Below are 19,777 nucleotides of genomic sequence, written 5' to 3'. Positions count from 1 at the left end.
GGCCGGCGCGGGAGCATGGGCCGGCCTGAGGAGCTGCCGTCGCCGGCGCCGCGGCTGCGGCTCCTCACCGCCGCCGCCGACTTCGGGCTCGCCTTCTTCGGCGCCACGCTGCTGGTCACCTGCGCATGGAAGGCGCTCTGGATCCTGATGGACGCGGCCGTGTTTCCCGGCCGGACGCTGCCCTCCGCCTGGACGTCGTTCGTGTTGGGCGCCGTGACCGTCTACCTGCAGACGTTCCTGCGCGACCGGCTGCAGCTGGCCTGTTTCGGCGCCGGCGCCGGCCGGGCGCGGCGCGTCGCCGCCCGCGGCGTCCTGCTGCTCCTCTGGCTGGGCGTGGTGTCGCTGTGGCGTGGCATCTTCCTGCTCATGGACACCGACTCGGGCCTCAGCTGGCTCTCCTACTGCATGTTCGCGACGGCCGGCCTGCTCGTGCTCGGCAAGCTGCGCTTCCTGGCGACGGCCGTGGCGCTGCCGCTCTCGGTCGACGTCGACCTGGCCCGCTCCTTCTTCAGCCACGAGTCGCCCCTCGGCTCTACGGTGAGTGCGCCGCCGCCAGGGAACGGCAGACCAGTGCTGGCTTACCCCGAGTCCTACGCACGATTGCATGGCCCAAGTGCTACGCACGATTGCATGGCCCAAGTGCTACGCTCGCTGGCATACCTCAAGTACTACACTCGCTGCCATGCCCCAAGGGCTACGCGCGTTGGCCTGCCCCAAGTGCTACGCGCGCCGGCATACCCCAAGTGCAGGCGGGAGTTCAACCGATAAGCAGGTTGTGTTTATAATGGGAGGTTATGACAATGTGCATTAGTCCCGTGTTCAAGTGGAGGGGGTGACCTGCTCGCTGTGAGGAAGCGATTCGACCCTTTAGAGATATGAATGTCCAGCGGATCGGTTTTGTTCTCATAGGGTTCAAACTGACAATCGAAGTGTTAGCTCTTGTTTGATATATACAAGCTTATATGTATATTATATATATATATATATATATATATATATATATATATAGGTATGCATATATATATATATATACACACATATGTATACATATGCATATGAACACACATGTATATATACATATGTATATATATATATATATATATATATATATATATATATATATATATATATATATATATATATATATATATACATGAGTGTGTCCCTGTATATACATATTAAGCCAATACCGCGTACCAAGGAAGAAAACCACAACAGAGCAAAACAGATTTTGTAATATCGCGTTTTTACTAGACCTTGAATAGGACTTTCCATGAAGAATATAGATTTACGCATACTTAAAGAGTGCTGTACAGTGAACATGAGCCGCTTTTACATGCTCTCAGCCTGATTGGCTTACTTGGTACGGAGATGGCTACAAACACAAATAAATACACAAAACTGATAATTGTATCCTGAGCAAATGGCTTTGAATCATTGGTGCAGGACTTGGGCATGATCAAATTGGGTAGAGCTTCACATTATTAGGCCTTGACATTTGCCTGCTTACAAGACCGCGGAGATTAAAAGCCGTGCCCATTGGACCGGAAAGGATGCAACAGCACACAGGCTAGTGACGTCGGCTGGTAGTGGACGTCGGGATGAAAAGCAGAGGGTAAACAGCAGAGGGTGACAAGAAAAAAACAGTTAATAAGCGCTCGAGGTCACCTGGCAAAACATTTGGAGTCAAACTTGCTACTGGATTCAAATGCAGGATATATTGTCAGCGTACCTGATGCCAGCGGTCAGACAAGAGAACCACACGCATGTTACGCGCCGGCCGGACACAAAACGCTCTCAGCAGCTCGCGCTCCCCCATCACAACCACAAGGCGTTGCCTCTACGTGAGCAGGTTTGCTGTTGGTGTAACGCACCCCCTGCATCTATGTCATTATAGGATACTATGACGTCCGCGGAAGACGCTACACTTTTCCATGCGTTGCCTGGCAAAGCTCATGTGTACGACAAGTACCAAACTGCTGGATCCGCGCCTGGTGGATCACATGTGTGGCACACCAGCGGAATTTGATCATTCTTGATTTAACAAACCATATGATAATTCAGTTCAGTCAAGCATCGGCTCAAAAGAGACAAAAAAACGGAGCACGTGACAGAAACCTAGAGCCACCCGTCATTCGTCATGCATGTCTCCAAAAACAATTCCTTGAGTCGCTCCTAGACAGCCAAAAACGGGCTCAGATTTTGACAGACTGTGTGTAATCGATTGACAGGTAAAGTCGCCAAGTTTCATAGCCCCAACGGTTTGGAATGCAACATAACACAACATAACAACACAACATAAAACGCTGGCCGGGAGTTCAGTACACCGTTCTACAGGAGGATATGGCTGACACACATACCTTATCCTGCGAAGGAGAGCGTTGGTTTCCATGCGGTCCTTTTTTCAGCACGAGTCAGTGATATTGCGTGTATCACGGCGTGAGTAGCCGTTCTGACATGGCTAGCGGCGGGCCACTGGCGCCCGGCTCATACATCAGAGGGGGAAGTTCTCAGCACGCACTGAAGGCCGTCCGGAGGCCCGCTCGCCAGCACGCGGTCGGCAGGGGAGCTGCCCATCGTGCCCCAACTCGCAATGACGCTCCCGTGCTGTGGGCCCGCCGACCTCGAGAGCTTCCTAGATTTAGCTGCTATGTCAAGAGATCAAAAATTACATGAAATGTAGCGTTACAGGTAGAACATAGGAAGCAGTGACGCGAGGCTGGAGGGATCCACGTGTGTGTATGGCAGGTTGTGTAGAAGCCGGCGCGCGGCTCGTGCGTTGCCAGATACGCCACACGCGTCGGCCTTATGCGCTCTTGGACACCCTCGTTCTGTGTGTCCTCCATTCACCGACGTTTCTCGAATCAAGAACGGGACATCTTTTTCCCAAATGATGGCAAATTACAGATGAATCCAGGTTTCGTCTTGTCACGTGAATGCATGCCAAATGAGCTGCAGCTTTAGATCCCTCGCTCGTCAGACTACGTGACGACTAGTCGGTCGAAGCTCGGCAACACTTGCGCCGGTCCGCGTTCTGGAAAAGGGAGGGTCCTGCGCAGGGGCAAATGCAAGCGGGCCATCTCAGACATGCCCTGAAGGAGCTGCAGAAGCAGACATTTTGCCGTTCTAGGTTTGTGTTGCCCCTGCTTAAACCTCAGCTTCCTCCAAGATAAGATGCTATATCCGCCTTCGGATTGCCCGCACACGCTGTGCGCTAGGTCGATAGCAGCGTTAGGAGGTCGGCTGGTCGGAGTGGCGTGACACGCGTTAGAGGCGAGGGAAGTGAATGTCCACCAACTTCAGGAGTTCATAAACGGGAGGAGTGCAGTACTAATGTCCCTTTGATTTTGTTTGTTTTTAAAACAGATAAACGGGACTGTAATTTCGCTATTTGATGTCCCGTTCGACTGGGTATATGCGCTTAATTATTGTATTCCATAGCGAACAGCTGAAACATGTCAACAACGTATGAAAACAGCCGGCAGGTACAGAGATATGACCTTATTGCGTCGGGTCGAAGTATTGCACCCCGTGCAATGCTCTGGCGTTTCTGTGTCCAGAGTAATCGTGCGAATGGTGATAATGATGTGTAGTGATACATGAATCCCGCTTTCTTTTGACATCAGTCGTGATTTTAGTTTAGGCGTATGTGTGTAGGCCTGCACCCGCTTGTAGTCCATGCAGTTGGCACGGTTCTTTGCACCGTGTTAACACAAGACATCGACAAGGATAGACTCTGCACGGATTTCCACGCGTGGTTGAACCATTCTTGCCCCGCTCTCCGCGGGCACGTCGCGGTATCGACAGTGATAGCCTCTGCGCGGGCCGCCATGTGTGGCTGAGCCATTCCTGCCCCGTTCTCCGCGGGCACGTCGCAGTATCGACAATGATAGCATCTGCGCGGGCCGCCATGTGTGGCTGAGCCATTCCTGCCCCGTGCTCCGCGGGCACGTGGCGAGCTATCGACTGGCTGGTGCCGACCTGGCGTGGCTTAGCTCGCCCCGCGCCGGGGCCGGGCTGCGGGGGTGGATTAGTTCCGCCGCAGTGGCGGACAACAGAGCCGCTTGATGCCTCGCGTCGGCTTAATTCCTTCTTGACCCATCTCATGTGCATTCATCTAGTCAGCAGAGGCCTGTCGACAGGCGCGCTTCACCGCTACCGTTTCATGCCAAGAGGTTTTGAGAACGGTCTCATGAACTTCAAACATCTGACAGAACGGCTGCTGTTGGTGGTAGGTGATTATGTAATCATACAAATGATGCCTTGCTTACAATACAGCTACAAATATTTCGCTTTTAATTGCATTCTTTGTTATGAAATATCGACGGCATAACCTAAGAGGGGCCTCGGCTGGCGGGCATTGCTGAGCACGATTATCGCAGCTTACCTACCATATCAAGCGTTTGCCAACGGCCAAACGCTAAAACTTCAGCTTTTACAAGGTTCAGTGCACATCGGTGCAGCTTCCTCGACCCAACCAATAGTCACAAAAACAGATGTTATCCCAACGGATTAGCTGTGTTTCGCTCCCCAACTTGGCTCGTAACACGCTGCTAAGCGCAGGCTGGAGTTGTCGTATGGCCCACCTGCAGCTGGTGAATACAGGCTTGTCAGCGCTGACATGACGGCCGTATCATCGGGCGGTCCACCTGCAGCCGGTGAACACAGGTTCGTCAGCGCTGACATGACGGCCGTATCATCGGGTGGTCCATCTGCAGCTGGTGAACACAGGCTCGTCAGCGCTGACATGACGCTCGTTCACAGATGGCGGATGAGTACCACCTGCGCAGCATGGACGCCTTCCTGGCCTGCGTCATCACCTGTATCAGCACGTTCCTGTGGCGCGGTGCCTGGGGTATCATGGATAAGTGCCTGCTGCCCCAGCAGCCTGCCGTCTCGTTCGCCATCTCACTGGTGAGGCACGGAGCCACCGCTGTGGCTGATGGGGTGGGATGTTCGCCATCTCACTGGTGAGGCGCGGACCCACTGCTGTCCGACGGAATGGGATGGAGGCTTGATAGTCCAGAGGCCAGGTATTCGTCACCCGGAGAGAGCCTTGCGCCCGGGATGACCACATACATAGCTGTCATCTGGTGACTGGTCAGTGTGTGTGTGTGTGTGGGAGGGGGAGGGGGGGGGGGGGGGCGAGGGACGTGAGCCAACGCAGGGCGCCGGCGACAAAGCACTGTATGGTATAAAAAGATCCCGCTGTGACCCCCTTTGGTAAAAAGCTTGGGGCCAGTGAGGTGCGGACTCGGGTGTCGCTGCCTACGTGGGTCGTGGATACAAGGAGTTTTTCTAATTCAAGGGGGCATTCCACCTTTGTACGGGGTTTGAATTGAGAGAACCATGTTCATAATCATCTCTGCAGTTCACAGCGTTGGCTTTTTTAAGGCTTCTAATCATCTGCTTTCTGGGCTTGACTTGATGCACGTGACTTTGCGCAGCCTCTGATCCGCCGCCTACCGTAAGACACCCGGACATGTATGACATCAAAGGAACGCCACGCGAGCACCACATCTCATTGTCTGCTTTGAGCTCATGGTCGAGAAAGAAAAGCATGGTCACTTAAGCATTCGTTCATTCAAGTGATGCAGCGCCATTTATTCCAACGACAGTAGGCAGTTGGATGAATGTCAGATTTGACAGTAGAAATAGCCTTATTTCTTGGCAAAAAACTTGAGAATGGAGATATAGAAATATAATGAAGAAATATAATCCATCTATATTTCCATTTTCATGGTTTTTCTCTTGGGAATAAGGCTATTACCACTGTCTTACCTATATGAATAATGCTCCTCGCAAATGCACTGAACAGCTTACGGAATGTTAGATTTCGCTGTTGAATGCGCGTCTGGAGCGCGGTTGGTTGGTTGGTTGTTGGATTAAAGCTCTTTCGGCCAGCCATGGTCATTCAGGGCCATGGAATGAAGGCGAGTGGATAACGGTGGGAAGAACTACGTGCACCGGGGGGCCAATTCGCTGATCACAGGGCCGCAAAGGGACCCTACGCGGGAAAAGTGCCGGACGCTCGGACCGAGCCCTCACCAGGGGACATTTAAACCCACTGATGGCTGGTACGGGTAGCCTGCCTTGGGTAAACGGGGTGTCCCAAGGATCAGGATAAAGCAAAACTGACCTCTTTAGGACGGATACTGAAATGTGACACGCGTTTCACCATAACTACCACAGGCATTTGGCCAGTCACCTGGATATATATATATATATATATATATATATATATATATATATATATATATATATATATATATAGTCGTTGAATTCGCATGTGCAAATCAATAACGCAATCTTGCGGCGCATAGAAGCACTAAAGTGAGTCACGCCGTTTGCCACAACATTAACTCTGGCGCGGCAACTCTGGCTGCGATTCTGACGTCATAGAAATGTCCGATGGCGTAAACAAAAGATGACATAATAAGGACCATATTTATGGGCTGGTGAGATTGTGTTATTCAAAGCAGGTTTTGAAACTTAAAATTATATAATAGCTACAGGTGAGCTTTTCCCATCATAATTTATACTGTCCCAATATCTTCAAGTGTGGGACAGTCCCTTTAAGTGCACCACCCCAATGAAACTCATGCAAAACGCTCGGAGTACCTTGCTTAAAAAGGCAGGCAGCCGGAGGGATAAGGAAATACTCACGAGCACGAATACAGTGTAATGAAGCATTTTGGTATATTGGCATTAGTGTAATTATGTATTATCACGTTAAAATAGACACGCTCGTTCATGCAAGCGGGCATTGTGTGATGAGACAATTCGCATCTGACACCGCGCCGTTCCTATGGTGGACGTGACATTAGGCTAGGGCCCAGAAGGTAATTTTGCTCGTGATTGAGAGCCGAAATGTGGCCTTTCCTTGTTCAGCCCGCGAATAATACTGAAGGTGATAAAGCCTCCATTATACCGCCCCCTTTAAGTCAGCAGTGCGCTGCTTCCGAGCCGGTACGCCTCGCCTCGTCTCATGGATCATCATCGCTGTCGTGGCGACGCGACATTCAACAACAACCTGGCACCGACATTCTTGGGATCATGCAAACATCCCCGTTGTGACAGTGAATCGTGGAGTGCTGATCCCGACGTCCGGTCTGGTTTGCGTTGCTCCGGTCCCGTGTTCAGGACCGTGTGTGATCTGACACACCGGGTGCTTCCCGCCAGGGCCTGGGCTTCGGCATCACGACGCTGGCCTATGTCGTCCAGTTCCCGGCTGTCAAGTGGATGCGCTCGCTCTCGTTCGTGCCCGGCCTCTTCGTGCACGATGCACTCGCGCTGTTCGGCTTTCTGGGCGTGATAAACGTGTGGCGCGGTGTCTTCCTCTTCTTCGACACGGTGCTCCACGGTGAGGGCCCTTGGTGGGTGCGCGTGGGATGTCCCCAGCAGCGGCTCAACAGCCATCGTATAGCGTAAACAGTGCCCTCTCGATTATTATGATCTCTCAGAAAGTATAGCTGCTTGGGCTTTTTATCTTAATTTATAGAAGGACAGCTGCATCCTGCCCTTTCATTCGGAATAGCATAGGACTGTTCCGATTGCACCTGACCGCAGTATGGTAACCACGACCGTTACTCCAGCTGACCACAGTCTGAGCCAATCTCCGCCTCTGCTCCAGCTGGTTTGCCGGCCACGTTGCGACTGCCGGTGGCGGCGGCCGTGGTCGCGACATCAGTGCCGCTGCTGATGTTGCTCCGGCTCTCCAAGAACCTGCTGCTGTGCGGCGTCCAGCGCGACGTGCTCGGACCGCTGCCCTTCAACTGTAGGTGTCTGTCGCGCTTGCTGCAGGTGAGGGCGCTTTTGGGGCGGGGAGCCTGCTGCACGCCGCATGACCTTTCGACCCGCGGGACCTGGCCGCGAGCCAGGTCAATCGGGTCGAGGTCATGATCTTTCGGCCCGAGGGGTCTGGCTGCGAGTCACGAGGTCGTGGTCCTTCGAGCTGGAGAACCGGTAAGGAATCGGCTGTCGGCTGCGCTCGGCTTCCGCTTCTGCCGCTATTGCCTCCGCTTCTGCCTCTGCCGCGGGAAAGTTGACGTTGGTGGTGGCGTAGCATGTTGGGCGGTATGAAAGCATGAAACAATTAATAAGACCTCATCATGATCGTCTAGCACACACGACAATAGAACATTGGAAGTTCGGGATGACGTTTGGGTGCGGCACAGTAATGGCTGGTGTGGATCGTGCATTGGTCTGCCCATGGCTAGAGGGTTGCCACATTTGTCCTGTCATGTTGGTGCAACATCTCCCGTGAGGTGTCGCTTGTTTGCCTTGACAACCGCTGGACTTTCACCTTCTTTGAGCGAGGAATCACAGGCGCTGAAGTCTTAGTTCTGATAAATGAAAGCAAGCCTGGCTCAGTCCTACAAATCGAGCGCGTCACACCAGCGTCGCAGCTCATACATATTCGAAAAGAGGCCCTCATCTGCAAAGTTATAGGACACGTATATACGGAACAGCGATGCAGCATATAGGGCCGGATGGGATGGTGTGCTCCGGCTTGATCTGTCCGCGATGCCACAACAGACTTGTGTTCGACTCGAGCTAAATCTTACATCGGCTCGCGAGTTCATTGTTTTGGAGTGAGTCGTGGCTGAGTCCGCTCTCTAGGAAAACTGTAGCTTTGAGTCATGAGCCGAGTCACCCTCTTCGCAAATTTCATGAGCTAAATAGTGAGTTGATCATTTCTAACAACATTGCGTTAGTAAGTTTATGGCACAAAATGGGAACATGAACATGGTAAAAATGGTAGCATGAGAAAACACAGCACACCCCAGACAAATAAGCAGCCCATTTCAGAGTGTTGAAATGAACAGCATGCAACGCAAATAATTAAGCCTTTAGGAAAAATAGCACAAGTTTGTCATTGTATTCTTAAGTAGGCAACACAATATTATTCATCCTGAACCAAAGTTTGCCAAATCTCAGCCAGAAGCCAGAGGTTATTGTATGATAAAAACGGCCTACATTGCTAGATCCTATGCTAAAACCCGTGAAAGGTTGTCTGCTACATATAAAATCCGAGGGCTCGTGACATATTTAATTATTAAATATCAAAACAATGAAGAAATCCATACCTGGCTCATCATTTACTGCTACTTGAACTGCTGTAATCATGCTATTGCTGACGCCACATGAAATAAACAGCAATAGTGGCGAGACAGTTTCGTCTCATATGCGGATGGTATGTCGCGTGATCTCACAGGGATTGCATCAAAACTATTTCCATGCAATACGCAACTTGCAAGTAGCAATTTGGCCTCCAAATTTAATAATTTTAGAGAGCGGGTAAAATGTCGCACAGTACTCTAATCTTTACGCAGGGCGGAGAACTATCTTGTTTTCCCAACTCATTATCGAGGGACCTGATAAGATGACTGTACGGTGTCTCATTCTGTCGGCTGTAGTGCCCGCAGAAACGACGGTCGGCGGCGACCACGTTAGCTTATTTCTAGTTCAGTTGCTCAGTTCAGTGCAGTTCACTTCCTTGCTGGCCGAAAAGCGGGGGTCACGTAATGTGGATTTTTGCCGGGCTTGCTTTTTAGAAAACGGAAGGAATTCGGAAAACTTATTACTTAAGTGAGGAAAACTGATAAAATGTTCGTAACTTATGCTAGCTAATCGCTATTACAAGAAGTGTAATTCGATGTTGAATTGCTGACATGCCATCGCCGACGGCACGGCTAGTGCTGACTAGTGGAAATATGGTTACCCATCTGTGGATGCACTTGGTTGGCACTTTGCTGGTGCCGAAGAAGTCATGAATAAAGGCTAGCAATGGCACAGTGAGTGATTTCATCTCACGGATTTTGAGAGCCTTCAACTGGACACAAGTTTGAAAGTCCTATTCAAACTGCGTAACTTAACATGGAAAAGACTAGTGCATGTGCACGTGGTTTCGCTTTAGAATGCACTCCGAGTAGCCAATGAAATCTTCCGAGTAGCAAAGAAAATTCAGTTTTCTCTGTGTGCTGCAATCGAGAACGCTTGTTGATGAATTCTATTCAACAATGCTATTTTTACGCCCAATTACGCTCTGATGGTACTGCTCGGGTATTCCACCACAAGCCAGTAAATGAAATAGCAAAATAATGCCCACATTCCTCAGAAATTGATAACTATATCTCTTCAAGATTATCTGTTATTCGTGACTTGCTCTGAAACGGTTGGCTAGATTAGAGCAACAGCGACCAAGTTTTCTACCACATTAACGATATCTTCGAATCTTTTGGAACTCAATTTACAAATGTTCATGTTTTGTGCGCTGTAATGTTAACGTAGACAATCGGCAGAAAAGCAAAATACTTATACAGTTTCCAGTTCCCAATCGACTGACGAATGACTATTAAGTCGGTGTTTTACTGTCGAATTTTACGCTTTTACCCCCCGATCTGGCATGACCTGATAAGGCGCGAGAACAGTCAACTTTACGATCTGCTGCTATTGGCAGACCTCAGTTAAGCTTACATCAGTGCCAAGTACCGATGGAGGGACGAAAACGTGCAAAAGATATGGCAAGCATTGATGTAATAAAAATGTTAGTTGTCACGCATGTCTGCGACGTACTTCGATATCTTAATTAGTTAAGGCATGCAATATTCCAATGCGCAGTTTGAGGCCAAATATAGCGATCAATTTTTGTCGCGCAAGTTTTTATGAGTCATTTTCATGCTGAAAGAGCGTACTCTCTGCTGCCTTTGTGACGGGCCGAGTCGTGCAATATTACTCGTGGTAACAAGATCAGTGTCTAAATCGTAGATGTCCAATGTCAAAGCTATCTGTCGGCATATTGAAAGTTCAACGATCGGTAGTTGTTATGTGGAGTGTTCTCGTAAGAGGTAAATGCCCGCAGAGCTCAGTGTGCCTACGCTCAAAACGCCTAAAACAGCAGAGCGGCCACCGTTGCTTTGATTTGGCTAGCATAATTTACCACTGGGTTCTGACCTTATATAACCTGATGAAACCATTTTGATGAAAATGGGGTAGATGAGAGTTTATAAGTTTGTCGTGTCATTACTGAGTTTAGCGAAAATCTTCAGAGAAAGGTAATATTTGGGCCTTGATCACGTTTGAAGTGATCCCTTGGGTCTTTTATCGACGTTTTATGATGGCGGAGTTGCACACTGACTGGCTGAGTGTCATGCTATGTAACGCGATCTAAGATCACAGTGCCAAAATGTTAAAGGTGTGAGGTCTTGTGCTACCACAACAGGTTAGGCTAAAACATTCTACCACGACTATTTTGATATTTTTAATGCTTCCAGGCCAGGAGTAAGGCTTAACTGAGTTAAAGAGCGCATTGTCGAATTATCCGCCCCATGAAAAGGGAGACGAACCCCTGCCGGAGTCTGCGGCTCGTGTGCGCTGCAGATGTGCTGGTCACGTGAGGTTTTCCTCCTTTCAACCGACTGCTGCCATAATGACGCCTGACATTTGCAGAAGCTCGGCTCTCGTGCACGGCTCCCGTCTGAGCCGCCATTCAGGAGATGTAGCGGCGGCTGAGGTCGCTTTGCATACTGCGCTCGGCTCAAGTTCCACACCGCGAGAAAGGCTCAGATTTACTTAGCTAACGAGTCAGCGAGCGAGCGGGCGTGGCTTCTCGGAGCCCGCCGGATGACTCACTTTTACACGGATGCTGCCGCCCTGATTGATTAATGCCGAGCGCGAAGACAATCTGACGCTTGGCCAACTTGCAGGCGACTTACCAACAACGGTTGAACCGTTTAAGTGCGGCTTTTGGGAAACGTTCGAGGAAATGCCGAGTTGGAGCCTAACGCTATCTGAAGCGTTTCGATTTATTCAAGCGCCGCCACACACAATTTCGCCGAGCACATGCGGCCGGCTGGTCCGGGGGCTGGGCCAAGGGAAGATGGTTCGCTTCTCCCAGCGTCGCTTCGACTTCAGGCCTACCGCTCGCCGTTGTCCTGCGGCTTCATGCACCGCGCTCCTTCGGCCAGCACCTTGGGAGGACGGGTGGGAGATACCAGTTTTGGTAAATCGCACGGTTGCATAGCACTTCTTTGATGTTGGCGTTCGAGTTCTGCAGTATTGCCGTCGGCGGTCGTATTGTCCTGCAGTATTGCCGTCTGGCGTGCGCCCGCGTCGCGCGCCAGAGAGAAAGAGAGAGAGAGAGAGAGAGAGAGAGAGAGAGAGAGAGAGAGAGAGAGAGAGAGAGAGAGAGAGAGAGAGAGAGAGAGAGAGAGAGAGAGAGAGAGAGAGAGAGAGAGAGAGAGAGAGAGAGAGAGAGAGAGAGAGAGAGAGAGAGAGAGAGAGAGAGAGAGAGAGAGAGAGAGAGAGAGAGAGAGAGAGAGAGAGAGATGAGGAGAGAGAGAGAGAGAGAGAGAGAGAGAGAGAGCTGCTTTAGGAGGCGGCTGCTCTTTGTCCGCGTCATGCGATTCACCGCTGATACGGTGCACCGCTGAGTGGCGCCTGGTCCTGGCCAGCCACGGCGCCTGGCGCCTGCGTGGTGTCCGCAGCGATAGCCCACGTGCCCACTGGCGCCTACGCAGTGTCGCACTGACGGCCCATGTGCCGAGTGGTGCCTGCGCTGTGTCTACAGAGATAGCCCACGAGCCGGTTGGTAAGTGCGTGGTGCCCGTAGTGACAGCCCACGTGCCGACTGGTGCCTGCGTGGTGTCCACAGAGCCAGCCCACGTGCCGAATGGTGCCTGTGTGGTATCCACAGTGACAGCCCACGTGCCGACTGGTGCCTGCGTGGTGTCCACAGTGACAGCCTACGTGCCGAAAGGTGCCTGTGTGGTGCTGCAGTGCTGCGAATCGCGTTTAGAATTTAGCATTGCGTGGTGCCGCCCAGGATGTGTGCTTACAACTGGTGTTCATGTTTGCTCTGAGCATGCGGAGGCGATGCGATGCGTATTATGTGTAGCACCAGACGAGACCTGAGAGTTCCAACGTCCATACTCCGCTGTTGTTCAAAGCTCGGTAACCGCAGTGAATGGACGGAATGTCGCCTGGCTGACTCAGGCGCAACAGTCGCCATGTCTTGACTCTCATCGAGGAAAACATGTCTTGATATCGATAAGGAGAAGCAACATGACTGGGCATGCGATAGATTGTCGGGGAGCTGCATAGTACGATGAAGTTTGAAAATTCATGGACGAGTTATTGCTGATAGAGGCATGCGCACTTGTTGAAATGTCAGCAAATGAAGCAGCTGGAGCGTTTGCAGCAGAAGCTTGGAATCAGTCCAGTGCGCTACCTCTAGTCAATTATCTATCACACTTCAACAGGCCACGGACTTTAAGCACGTCCAAATTCATTTATCAACACACCGACGCAAAAGACTGGTGCACATGTATGCTCAAAACACCTAGAACGTTACACACAGTTCCCCTGATAATCATACACCCATCAGGACGAGTCGCACGCCTTATTGTCATACGGCTGCGGGCTCGGCCGGTCTGACGGGGCACGCCGCGGCGCGTGGAGGCCCCAGGGCTGCGAGAAGAGCGCAGGCATCTCCTCCAGCCGCACCCCCCGCGTCTCCGGCACGGCCATGAAGAACACGACCAGGCCGACGGCTGTGCAGCCGCAGAAGAGATAGAACGTGCCCTGGCGCGTGATGGCGTGCGTCAGAGTTAAGAACGTCAGCGATACGAGCAAGTTGAAGAACCACTTGACGGCCGTGGTTATGGAGATACAGGTGCTGCGGGCCCACAGCGGGAAGATCTCGGAGGTGATGGTCCACGGCATGGCGCCAAGGCCAGGCGAGTAAACCGAGATGTAGAAGAACATGCCAGTGATGGGCAGCCATGCATAGTCGGTGGGGCACCAGTCGGGCGCCCAGGTGAGCCCATCCACACCCAGCGCAGCGGCGTCGGCGCAGCGGCCGGCCGCCGCCGACGAGTTGTAGGAAGAGACGATCGGCAGGCAGGAGCCGTTGACCGGCCCGGCCGCCAGATCCTGGAAGCAGAAGCCACAGACGCCGGCGCGCTCGCAGGCGTCGCAGGTGCTCGCCGCGCAGCCGGCCGGCCCGGCCACACTAACGGCCGGAGAGGCGCTGGCGCTAAGTTGGAAGCCGGCGCCGAGCAGCAGCAGCGCCAGCGCCGGGCCGAGGGCACTCCAGAGCAGGATGGGCCGGCGTCCGGCGCGCTCCACCAGCGCCAAGCTCACGAACTTGGCCAGGAAGCTGAGTAGATTGGGGATGGAGGAGAGCCAGATGGCCATGCTCGCCTCGCGCACGCCGGCCAGCGTGATGATGCTGGCACTGTAGTAAACCACGGTGTTGACGCCCGACACCTGCTGGAACATCTGAAGGCAGCAGCCGGCGAACAGGGCGCGTCGCGTGGATGGCTCGCGCACCAGCTGCGTCAGCACCGACCCGCCGCCGCCGGCCGCCGCCCTCTCTCGGAGTAGTGCCTCCTGCGCGTCAAAGTCAGCCTTGATCGTCTCGTACTCGTGCTGGACGTGCGCACCGTCGCCGCGCAGCCGGCGCAGCACCTGGCGGGCCTGCTCGTCCCGGCCCCTGGAGACCAGAAAGCGCGGTGTCTCCGGCATGAACGTGAACCCAACCAGCTGCAGGACAGCCGGCACAACACCCAGGCCCAGCATCCAACGCCAGCCCTCGCCGACACCAGAGAGAGCGCCACACACCAGTGATGCTACCAACGTCCCGAGCGTGATTGCCGACGCTGTAAGTGTGACGAGACGGCCGCGGATAGCGACTGGCGCCGACTCGGACACGTACATGGGCACCGCCATGCTGGAGAGACCCACGGCGATCCCGACCACTAGCCGACCGACTAGCAGCACCTCCTTGCCGCCGGCCAGCGCCATGACCAGCGAGCCGGCTAGGAACAGAACACCGGCGCAAAGCAGGACCGGCTTGCGTCCAAATCGGTCGGCCAGCTGGCCGCCGAGCAGTGCTGCCACGCCGGCGGCGCCGACCGTGGCGGACACTATCAGCTCGTGTCAGAAGTCGGTCAGCAGGAACTGGCGGCGCACCAGCAGCATAGCGCCTGACACCACGCCCGTGTCGTAGCCGTAGAGCAGGTTGCTGATGCCGCCGAGCAGAGTGAGGAGGTAGACGAGCGCGCCGTGACCGCGGAGCGTGGCACCGCCACCACCGTCACCATCGTCACCGCCACCGCCGCCACCGCCGCCGCTGCCGCCGCCGCCACCGCCGCCGCCGCCGCCGCCGCCGCCACTCACTGCCACCTCTGGAGTCGACATCGCGCCGCCGCCGACTGGGCGCGGTCCGAGGGCCTCACGGCGACGCAGATACCATGTGTCCCTCGCATTTTTACAGAGCCATATCAAGACGCATTTGAAATGATAATGTTGGCAAGTGCGGTGTCCGAGTGCGTTCCGATTGTGATCGCTCGTATTGACAAAGTGCTCGGTGGCGTTGATTAGGGGTGACTTGGTGTTCTGCCTGCTGTTTGTTGTCGTCTCCCTGGCCTTTTAGGCACCAGCGCATTCGGAGCAAAAAAGTGGACTGAAGAACGCTGTGTTGGCCACTTCCTTGTGCGTGGTGGCTCATCGGAGAGTGGAGGCGGGGAAGGTGTACATAGTGAACTGCCACATCTATTCCGCTGTAATGACAACGAATGTTTAAGGAAGGGAGTCTTGAGATGGAGCCGATGTGTGGAAAACAAACTCAAGGCATGGCCGCAAACTGGAGGATGCTGCTCAAAACAACGAAACACAAGCGTTTGACTGTAAGCGGTTGTCAGCTGCTCTAGCTGACAGCTGTCATGGCTGGCAAGTGGAGGTATAATCACGGTCACGAAATGGTTCCCGTGATTGCTAGTGTTGGAAGTATCCCACACGGAAAATGTATGGCACCGACACTGGTGCCATCTTTCATTATATTCACTACAAGTCAAGACATCCTGGCCGCGGCCATTTCCGGTCACTGTTAGTCACTCAGACCCATCACTGCTGGTTCTAATTTAGCTCTGGTTGCCAGCTATTTGATACCGAAATGTAGCGTATCTAGCTTCGACATAATCATATGAGAGCTATACTCAGTAAGGAGGAGCTGTGCTGCATAGCACGTCACAGTTGGGCTCTTGTTGCATGGTGTGCATGTGCTTGTGTTCTGGGTTGCGTCCCTGCTTGTTGGATTGTTTGGTTCATCATGTTTATGTGCTGTACACTGTATGCAAAAGTGTGTGTTCACGTAGATGAACGCAGGACTATCACTGATTACGCTTATTTGTACGCCTAATACAACACAACAAGCATTTTTATTCTCTGCTCGATCACTGAATACATGCAATTGACCAGTATCCGTAAGGCGTTGCAAGAAAAAGGAAGCAATTTTACTCATTTAACTTTTTTGAGTTTCAGCGCTTGCGTGAGTTCGTACCGTCATCTGTCGTGACTGTGCAGTGCCATGGTCTGTGTGATGTCATGACCTGAGTGATTTAGTGACCTGTGTGATGCTGTAGCCTGTGGGATGCCATGGCTTGAGTGATGCCGTGACTTGGGTTATGCTGTGACCAGTGTGATGTCATGACCTAAGTGATGTCGTGACCTGTGTGCCGCTGTGATCTGTGTGATAGCATGACCTGTGTGATGTCACAACCTGCGTGATACTGAGACCTGTGTGATACCGTGACCTGTGTTATGATGTGACCTGTGTGACGTCATCACCTGTGTGATGCCGTGACCTGTGGGATGTCATGACCTGTGTGACGTCATCACTCGTGTGATGTCGTGACCTGTGGGGTGTCATGACCTGTGTGACGTCATGACCTGTGTGATTTCGTACCCTGTGTCGGTTGTGACCTGTATCGGGCCATGCGCTACGTCGATGATGATCTGTGTCGGCCCATGACCTGTGTTGGTCGTGACCTGTGTCTGTCCATGACCTGTGCCAGGTCGTGACCTGTGCCAGTCCATAACCTTTGTCAGGTCATGACCAATGTCTGCCCATGGCCTGTTTTCAGTCATGACCCTGGGTGCTGACCCACAGGCGAGATCCTTGATCAGCTACGTAGCTCCCCGGCCGACCCAGGCCTGGAGGCCGGGCCGGATGCTTGTGCACATACCGAGAGATACTGACGGCAAGACAGAGACGCTCATCTGAGGGGCGTGGCAGCTTACCTGAGCCGCCGCTCCGGCCGCCGGGGGCGCCACTCACGGACCAGGTCACACGGCGGAGGCAGACGCCAACCGTACGAATCAGTTGGAGCCTGGCGGACGGCCTCGCCCGACAGGAAACCGCCGGCCGCCGACCGCAGAGGCCGCAGCAAAAACGAACGCAAAACGGGTGGAGAGACGAGTTTCAGCGCTTGTTTGCTAGTCTTGTTGACGTCGTGAGATGAGACGACACTTGCACGTATGAAACGCGCTGGTCTCCGGCGAGCTGCGCTCTAACGAGACAGCTAGCGCCAGTCTCTCGCGGGAGCACATATGCATACTGTATGAGCTGCGCCTGCATCATGTGAGGGCACTCGTGGATATTGGCCAACGTGCTAATGTCAGTCCTATGACTATCTGAATGGGCGTGGTAACAGCAGCGTACGCAGAATTGGACAGGTAAGAGGGGGCGGGGAGCACGGCCCGGGCGTTCTCTGTGCGTGCGCCCCCGCACGATAGTGCAATGAGTGGAGTTCTTGCAGTGCTCACATGCAAGTTCAGCAGCTCATGTAAGCAATCAGTTGTGAATATTGCTTGTCCAGGCTGGAGCGGTGAGAGAGAGGCGATGTCCTGGATGCATCACTGGTATGCACTCACATGCACGCCTGCGGTTGTGATTTTGTCGTAAATGGAGATGTGTAGTACGGCGTATGCCAGTATTGTAACTGTTCGATCTGCCAGCTGGTCAGGTCATTTGACGTTGTTTGTTAGCATCCCAGCGACGGCCACCTAATGCTGCCGATTCCACTAGAGTGCAATGGCTGCGTGTCTTAGACGCTAGATGTCTACGCTAAGGTTTATTTGAAATAAAGTTAAGCACGTGTCGTCCGTACATGCTTTCGTTATGGTTCGTCATAAAACAACCGCATAGATGCAATTTTATGCACTGTAAAATATATACATAGAAGCACCAGAAGGAGAATTCACGTTGCGGATGGAGAGGGGAGGAGTTTTCCTGGAGCGTAACCAGCTTGCTTGGCTACCAACCAGCTACCAATAACCAAATGTGAGCGTAACAATGGTCAGATGCTTTGGACAACATACCGCTACATCCAGACGTGGTTCCAAAACATGTTAGACGCTTTTTCGATGCTTTAAAACCATAAACCGGAATGCCGTTGGCTTGCTGTTATCATAAGCAACACGCCCATCTATGTTTCGCGCCTCTAGCCCAGTAAGAAAGCAAACAGAAGTCACCTTTTTGAAACGTTACGCTCAACACAGCGTAACTAGGGGAGGCGGTTTTCCCCAACGTAACTAGTCCGTAACCAAGGATAGGAGGAGCGATAAAAGTGACCCAAAATGTGTAACGTAAGCTTTTGAGAGTCTCAGTAGGAGAGAACAAGCGTCTGCAAGCTTGGTTCACCACTCCTTGAGAAAACGTAGAATTTTGAATTATCCATCTTTTGCGATTTGGTTGATGGTTCTAGCTGCTCTAGATGCCGAGGTATGGTGCAAAACGTAAAAATAGCCGGAAATGGCCGACTCCATCTTTTTGGCTCGTGCACGCGTGGCACACAACACGTGCAACATGACAATGTATGCCAAGTGATTGCTCTTTCCATTCCCTATCAATACATGCTACTCCCGAATGTGTCCTTGCCCCAAGTGCCAGGATGTACACAAAGCGTGTAAACCCGCGGAAGAGACCAAAAGCCATTTTCCTGACTCTTGTGTGGCCGACACATGTAACGTGCCACCAAGCACTTGTGACACCATAAAATCTCGCTCAATGGCTTATCGCAGCATATGTGCACGGTGTGGAGGCGTGTCGCAGCGTTAAGCGTCAAAATCGACGAAATCGGAAAAATACATCCCCATAGCTAATGCGCACGTATCACACGACACGTGCAGTACCACATTGTACACGTTTGTGTGATTGCCCGTTAGATCGTCTATCGAAGCATGCCAGTCCCGACGTACTTTGTTACCTGGCTGCTGAGACATCCCAAAACATGCAAACCCGTCAAAGGAGCAGAAACGTGCAAATCCATAGTTCAACACGTGGGTGCCATGACATCTGGCACGTGTCACCACTAATTACCATCCCGCTCCTACCATTCACCACTGAAGCGCGCCAATCCCGACTGCGTTCGTGCCATGGGTGCCGAGACCTGGCACAAAACGCATAAACCTGTGGGGGAGAGCAAAATCCATATTTGAGCCGCTTCGACCTGCCGTTGCCGAGACATTGGTGCGAGATGGCAGAGTCGGTCGGAGGCAGTCAATTACGGCAGCAAGTCACGTGATCAGAGGGTCGTTAAACCTTGAAACAACTGACGGCGGCTGCCGACGACTGGACGGCACCGTTCCGTTGCGGTGCAAAACCCGCTATGCAGCCCATTAGTCTAGCCTCATTTGCGAGCGGACCATTGCAAAATGTGACCAACCAAAGGGCGGAAAAGAGACAAGATGAACTGACCAACACGCTGATGTCGACTTCAACACCATAATCTGAACAGTTTTGACGGTAGCGGCTTGTATTCGGCGTTGACTTTAAAAACTTGGTGTCTTGCCATTTGTCTTGGAATTTGCAGTGCAACATTGCGTTGCACAAACTCGCGATGTTGCACAAACGCCGCTGTAACTGTAAATATTGGGATACAAAAGGTACGTATCTTCCTACTCTAGGTGCCGAGATGTCACTCAAAGCGTA

The 19,777-nt window shown here is 52.5% G+C and overlaps 2 protein-coding genes across 2 annotated transcripts; one reads left to right on the top strand and one right to left on the bottom strand.

Moving 5' to 3' along the window:
- The first annotated feature begins 318 nt into the window (after nt 1–318).
- LOC119103728 (uncharacterized) lies at nt 319–18,027 on the top strand. The gene is made up of 5 exons (XM_037227364.1): nt 319–537; nt 4,765–4,914; nt 7,183–7,363; nt 7,634–7,803; nt 16,955–18,027. Exons 1-5 carry the CDS (start codon nt 367–369, stop codon nt 17,066–17,068), a joined length of 786 nt encoding a protein of 261 aa, XP_037083259.1. The 5' UTR covers nt 319–366; the 3' UTR covers nt 17,069–18,027.
- On the bottom strand, nt 12,831–15,104 carry LOC119103718 (proton myo-inositol cotransporter). The gene has a single exon (XM_037227353.1). It carries the CDS (start codon nt 14,806–14,808, stop codon nt 13,384–13,386), a length of 1,425 nt encoding a protein of 474 aa, XP_037083248.1. The 5' UTR covers nt 14,809–15,104; the 3' UTR covers nt 12,831–13,383.
- Nucleotides 18,028–19,777: the final 1,750 nt, after the last annotated feature.

The sequence above is a fragment of the Pollicipes pollicipes genome, unplaced genomic scaffold (genome assembly GCF_011947565.3).
Source record: "Pollicipes pollicipes isolate AB1234 unplaced genomic scaffold, Ppol_2.1 Scaffold_2555;HRSCAF=2994_pilon_pilon_pilon, whole genome shotgun sequence".
Taxonomy (NCBI): domain Eukaryota; kingdom Metazoa; phylum Arthropoda; class Thecostraca; order Pollicipedomorpha; family Pollicipedidae; genus Pollicipes; species Pollicipes pollicipes.
The sequence above is the reverse complement of the archived record's forward strand: the minus strand, read 5'-3'. Positions and strand labels throughout refer to the sequence as shown.

What these genes read in the sequence shown, in the direction of transcription:
- LOC119103728 (XM_037227364.1), top strand. Translation starts at nt 367, where the DNA reads ATGGACACCGACTCGGGCCTCAGCTGGCTCTCCTACTGCATGTTCGCG. An exon ending in AGTCGCCCCTCGGCTCTACG is followed by an intron (nt 538 to 4,764) that starts GTGAGTGCGCCG and finishes GCTCGTTCACAG; the next exon opens with ATGGCGGATGAGTACCACCT. An exon ending in CTTCGACACGGTGCTCCACG is followed by an intron (nt 7,364 to 7,633) that starts GTGAGGGCCCTT and finishes CCTCTGCTCCAG; the next exon opens with CTGGTTTGCCGGCCACGTTG.
- LOC119103718 (XM_037227353.1), bottom strand. Translation starts at nt 14,808, where the DNA reads ATGGCGCTGGCCGGCGGCAAGGAGGTGCTGCTAGTCGGTCGGCTAGTG.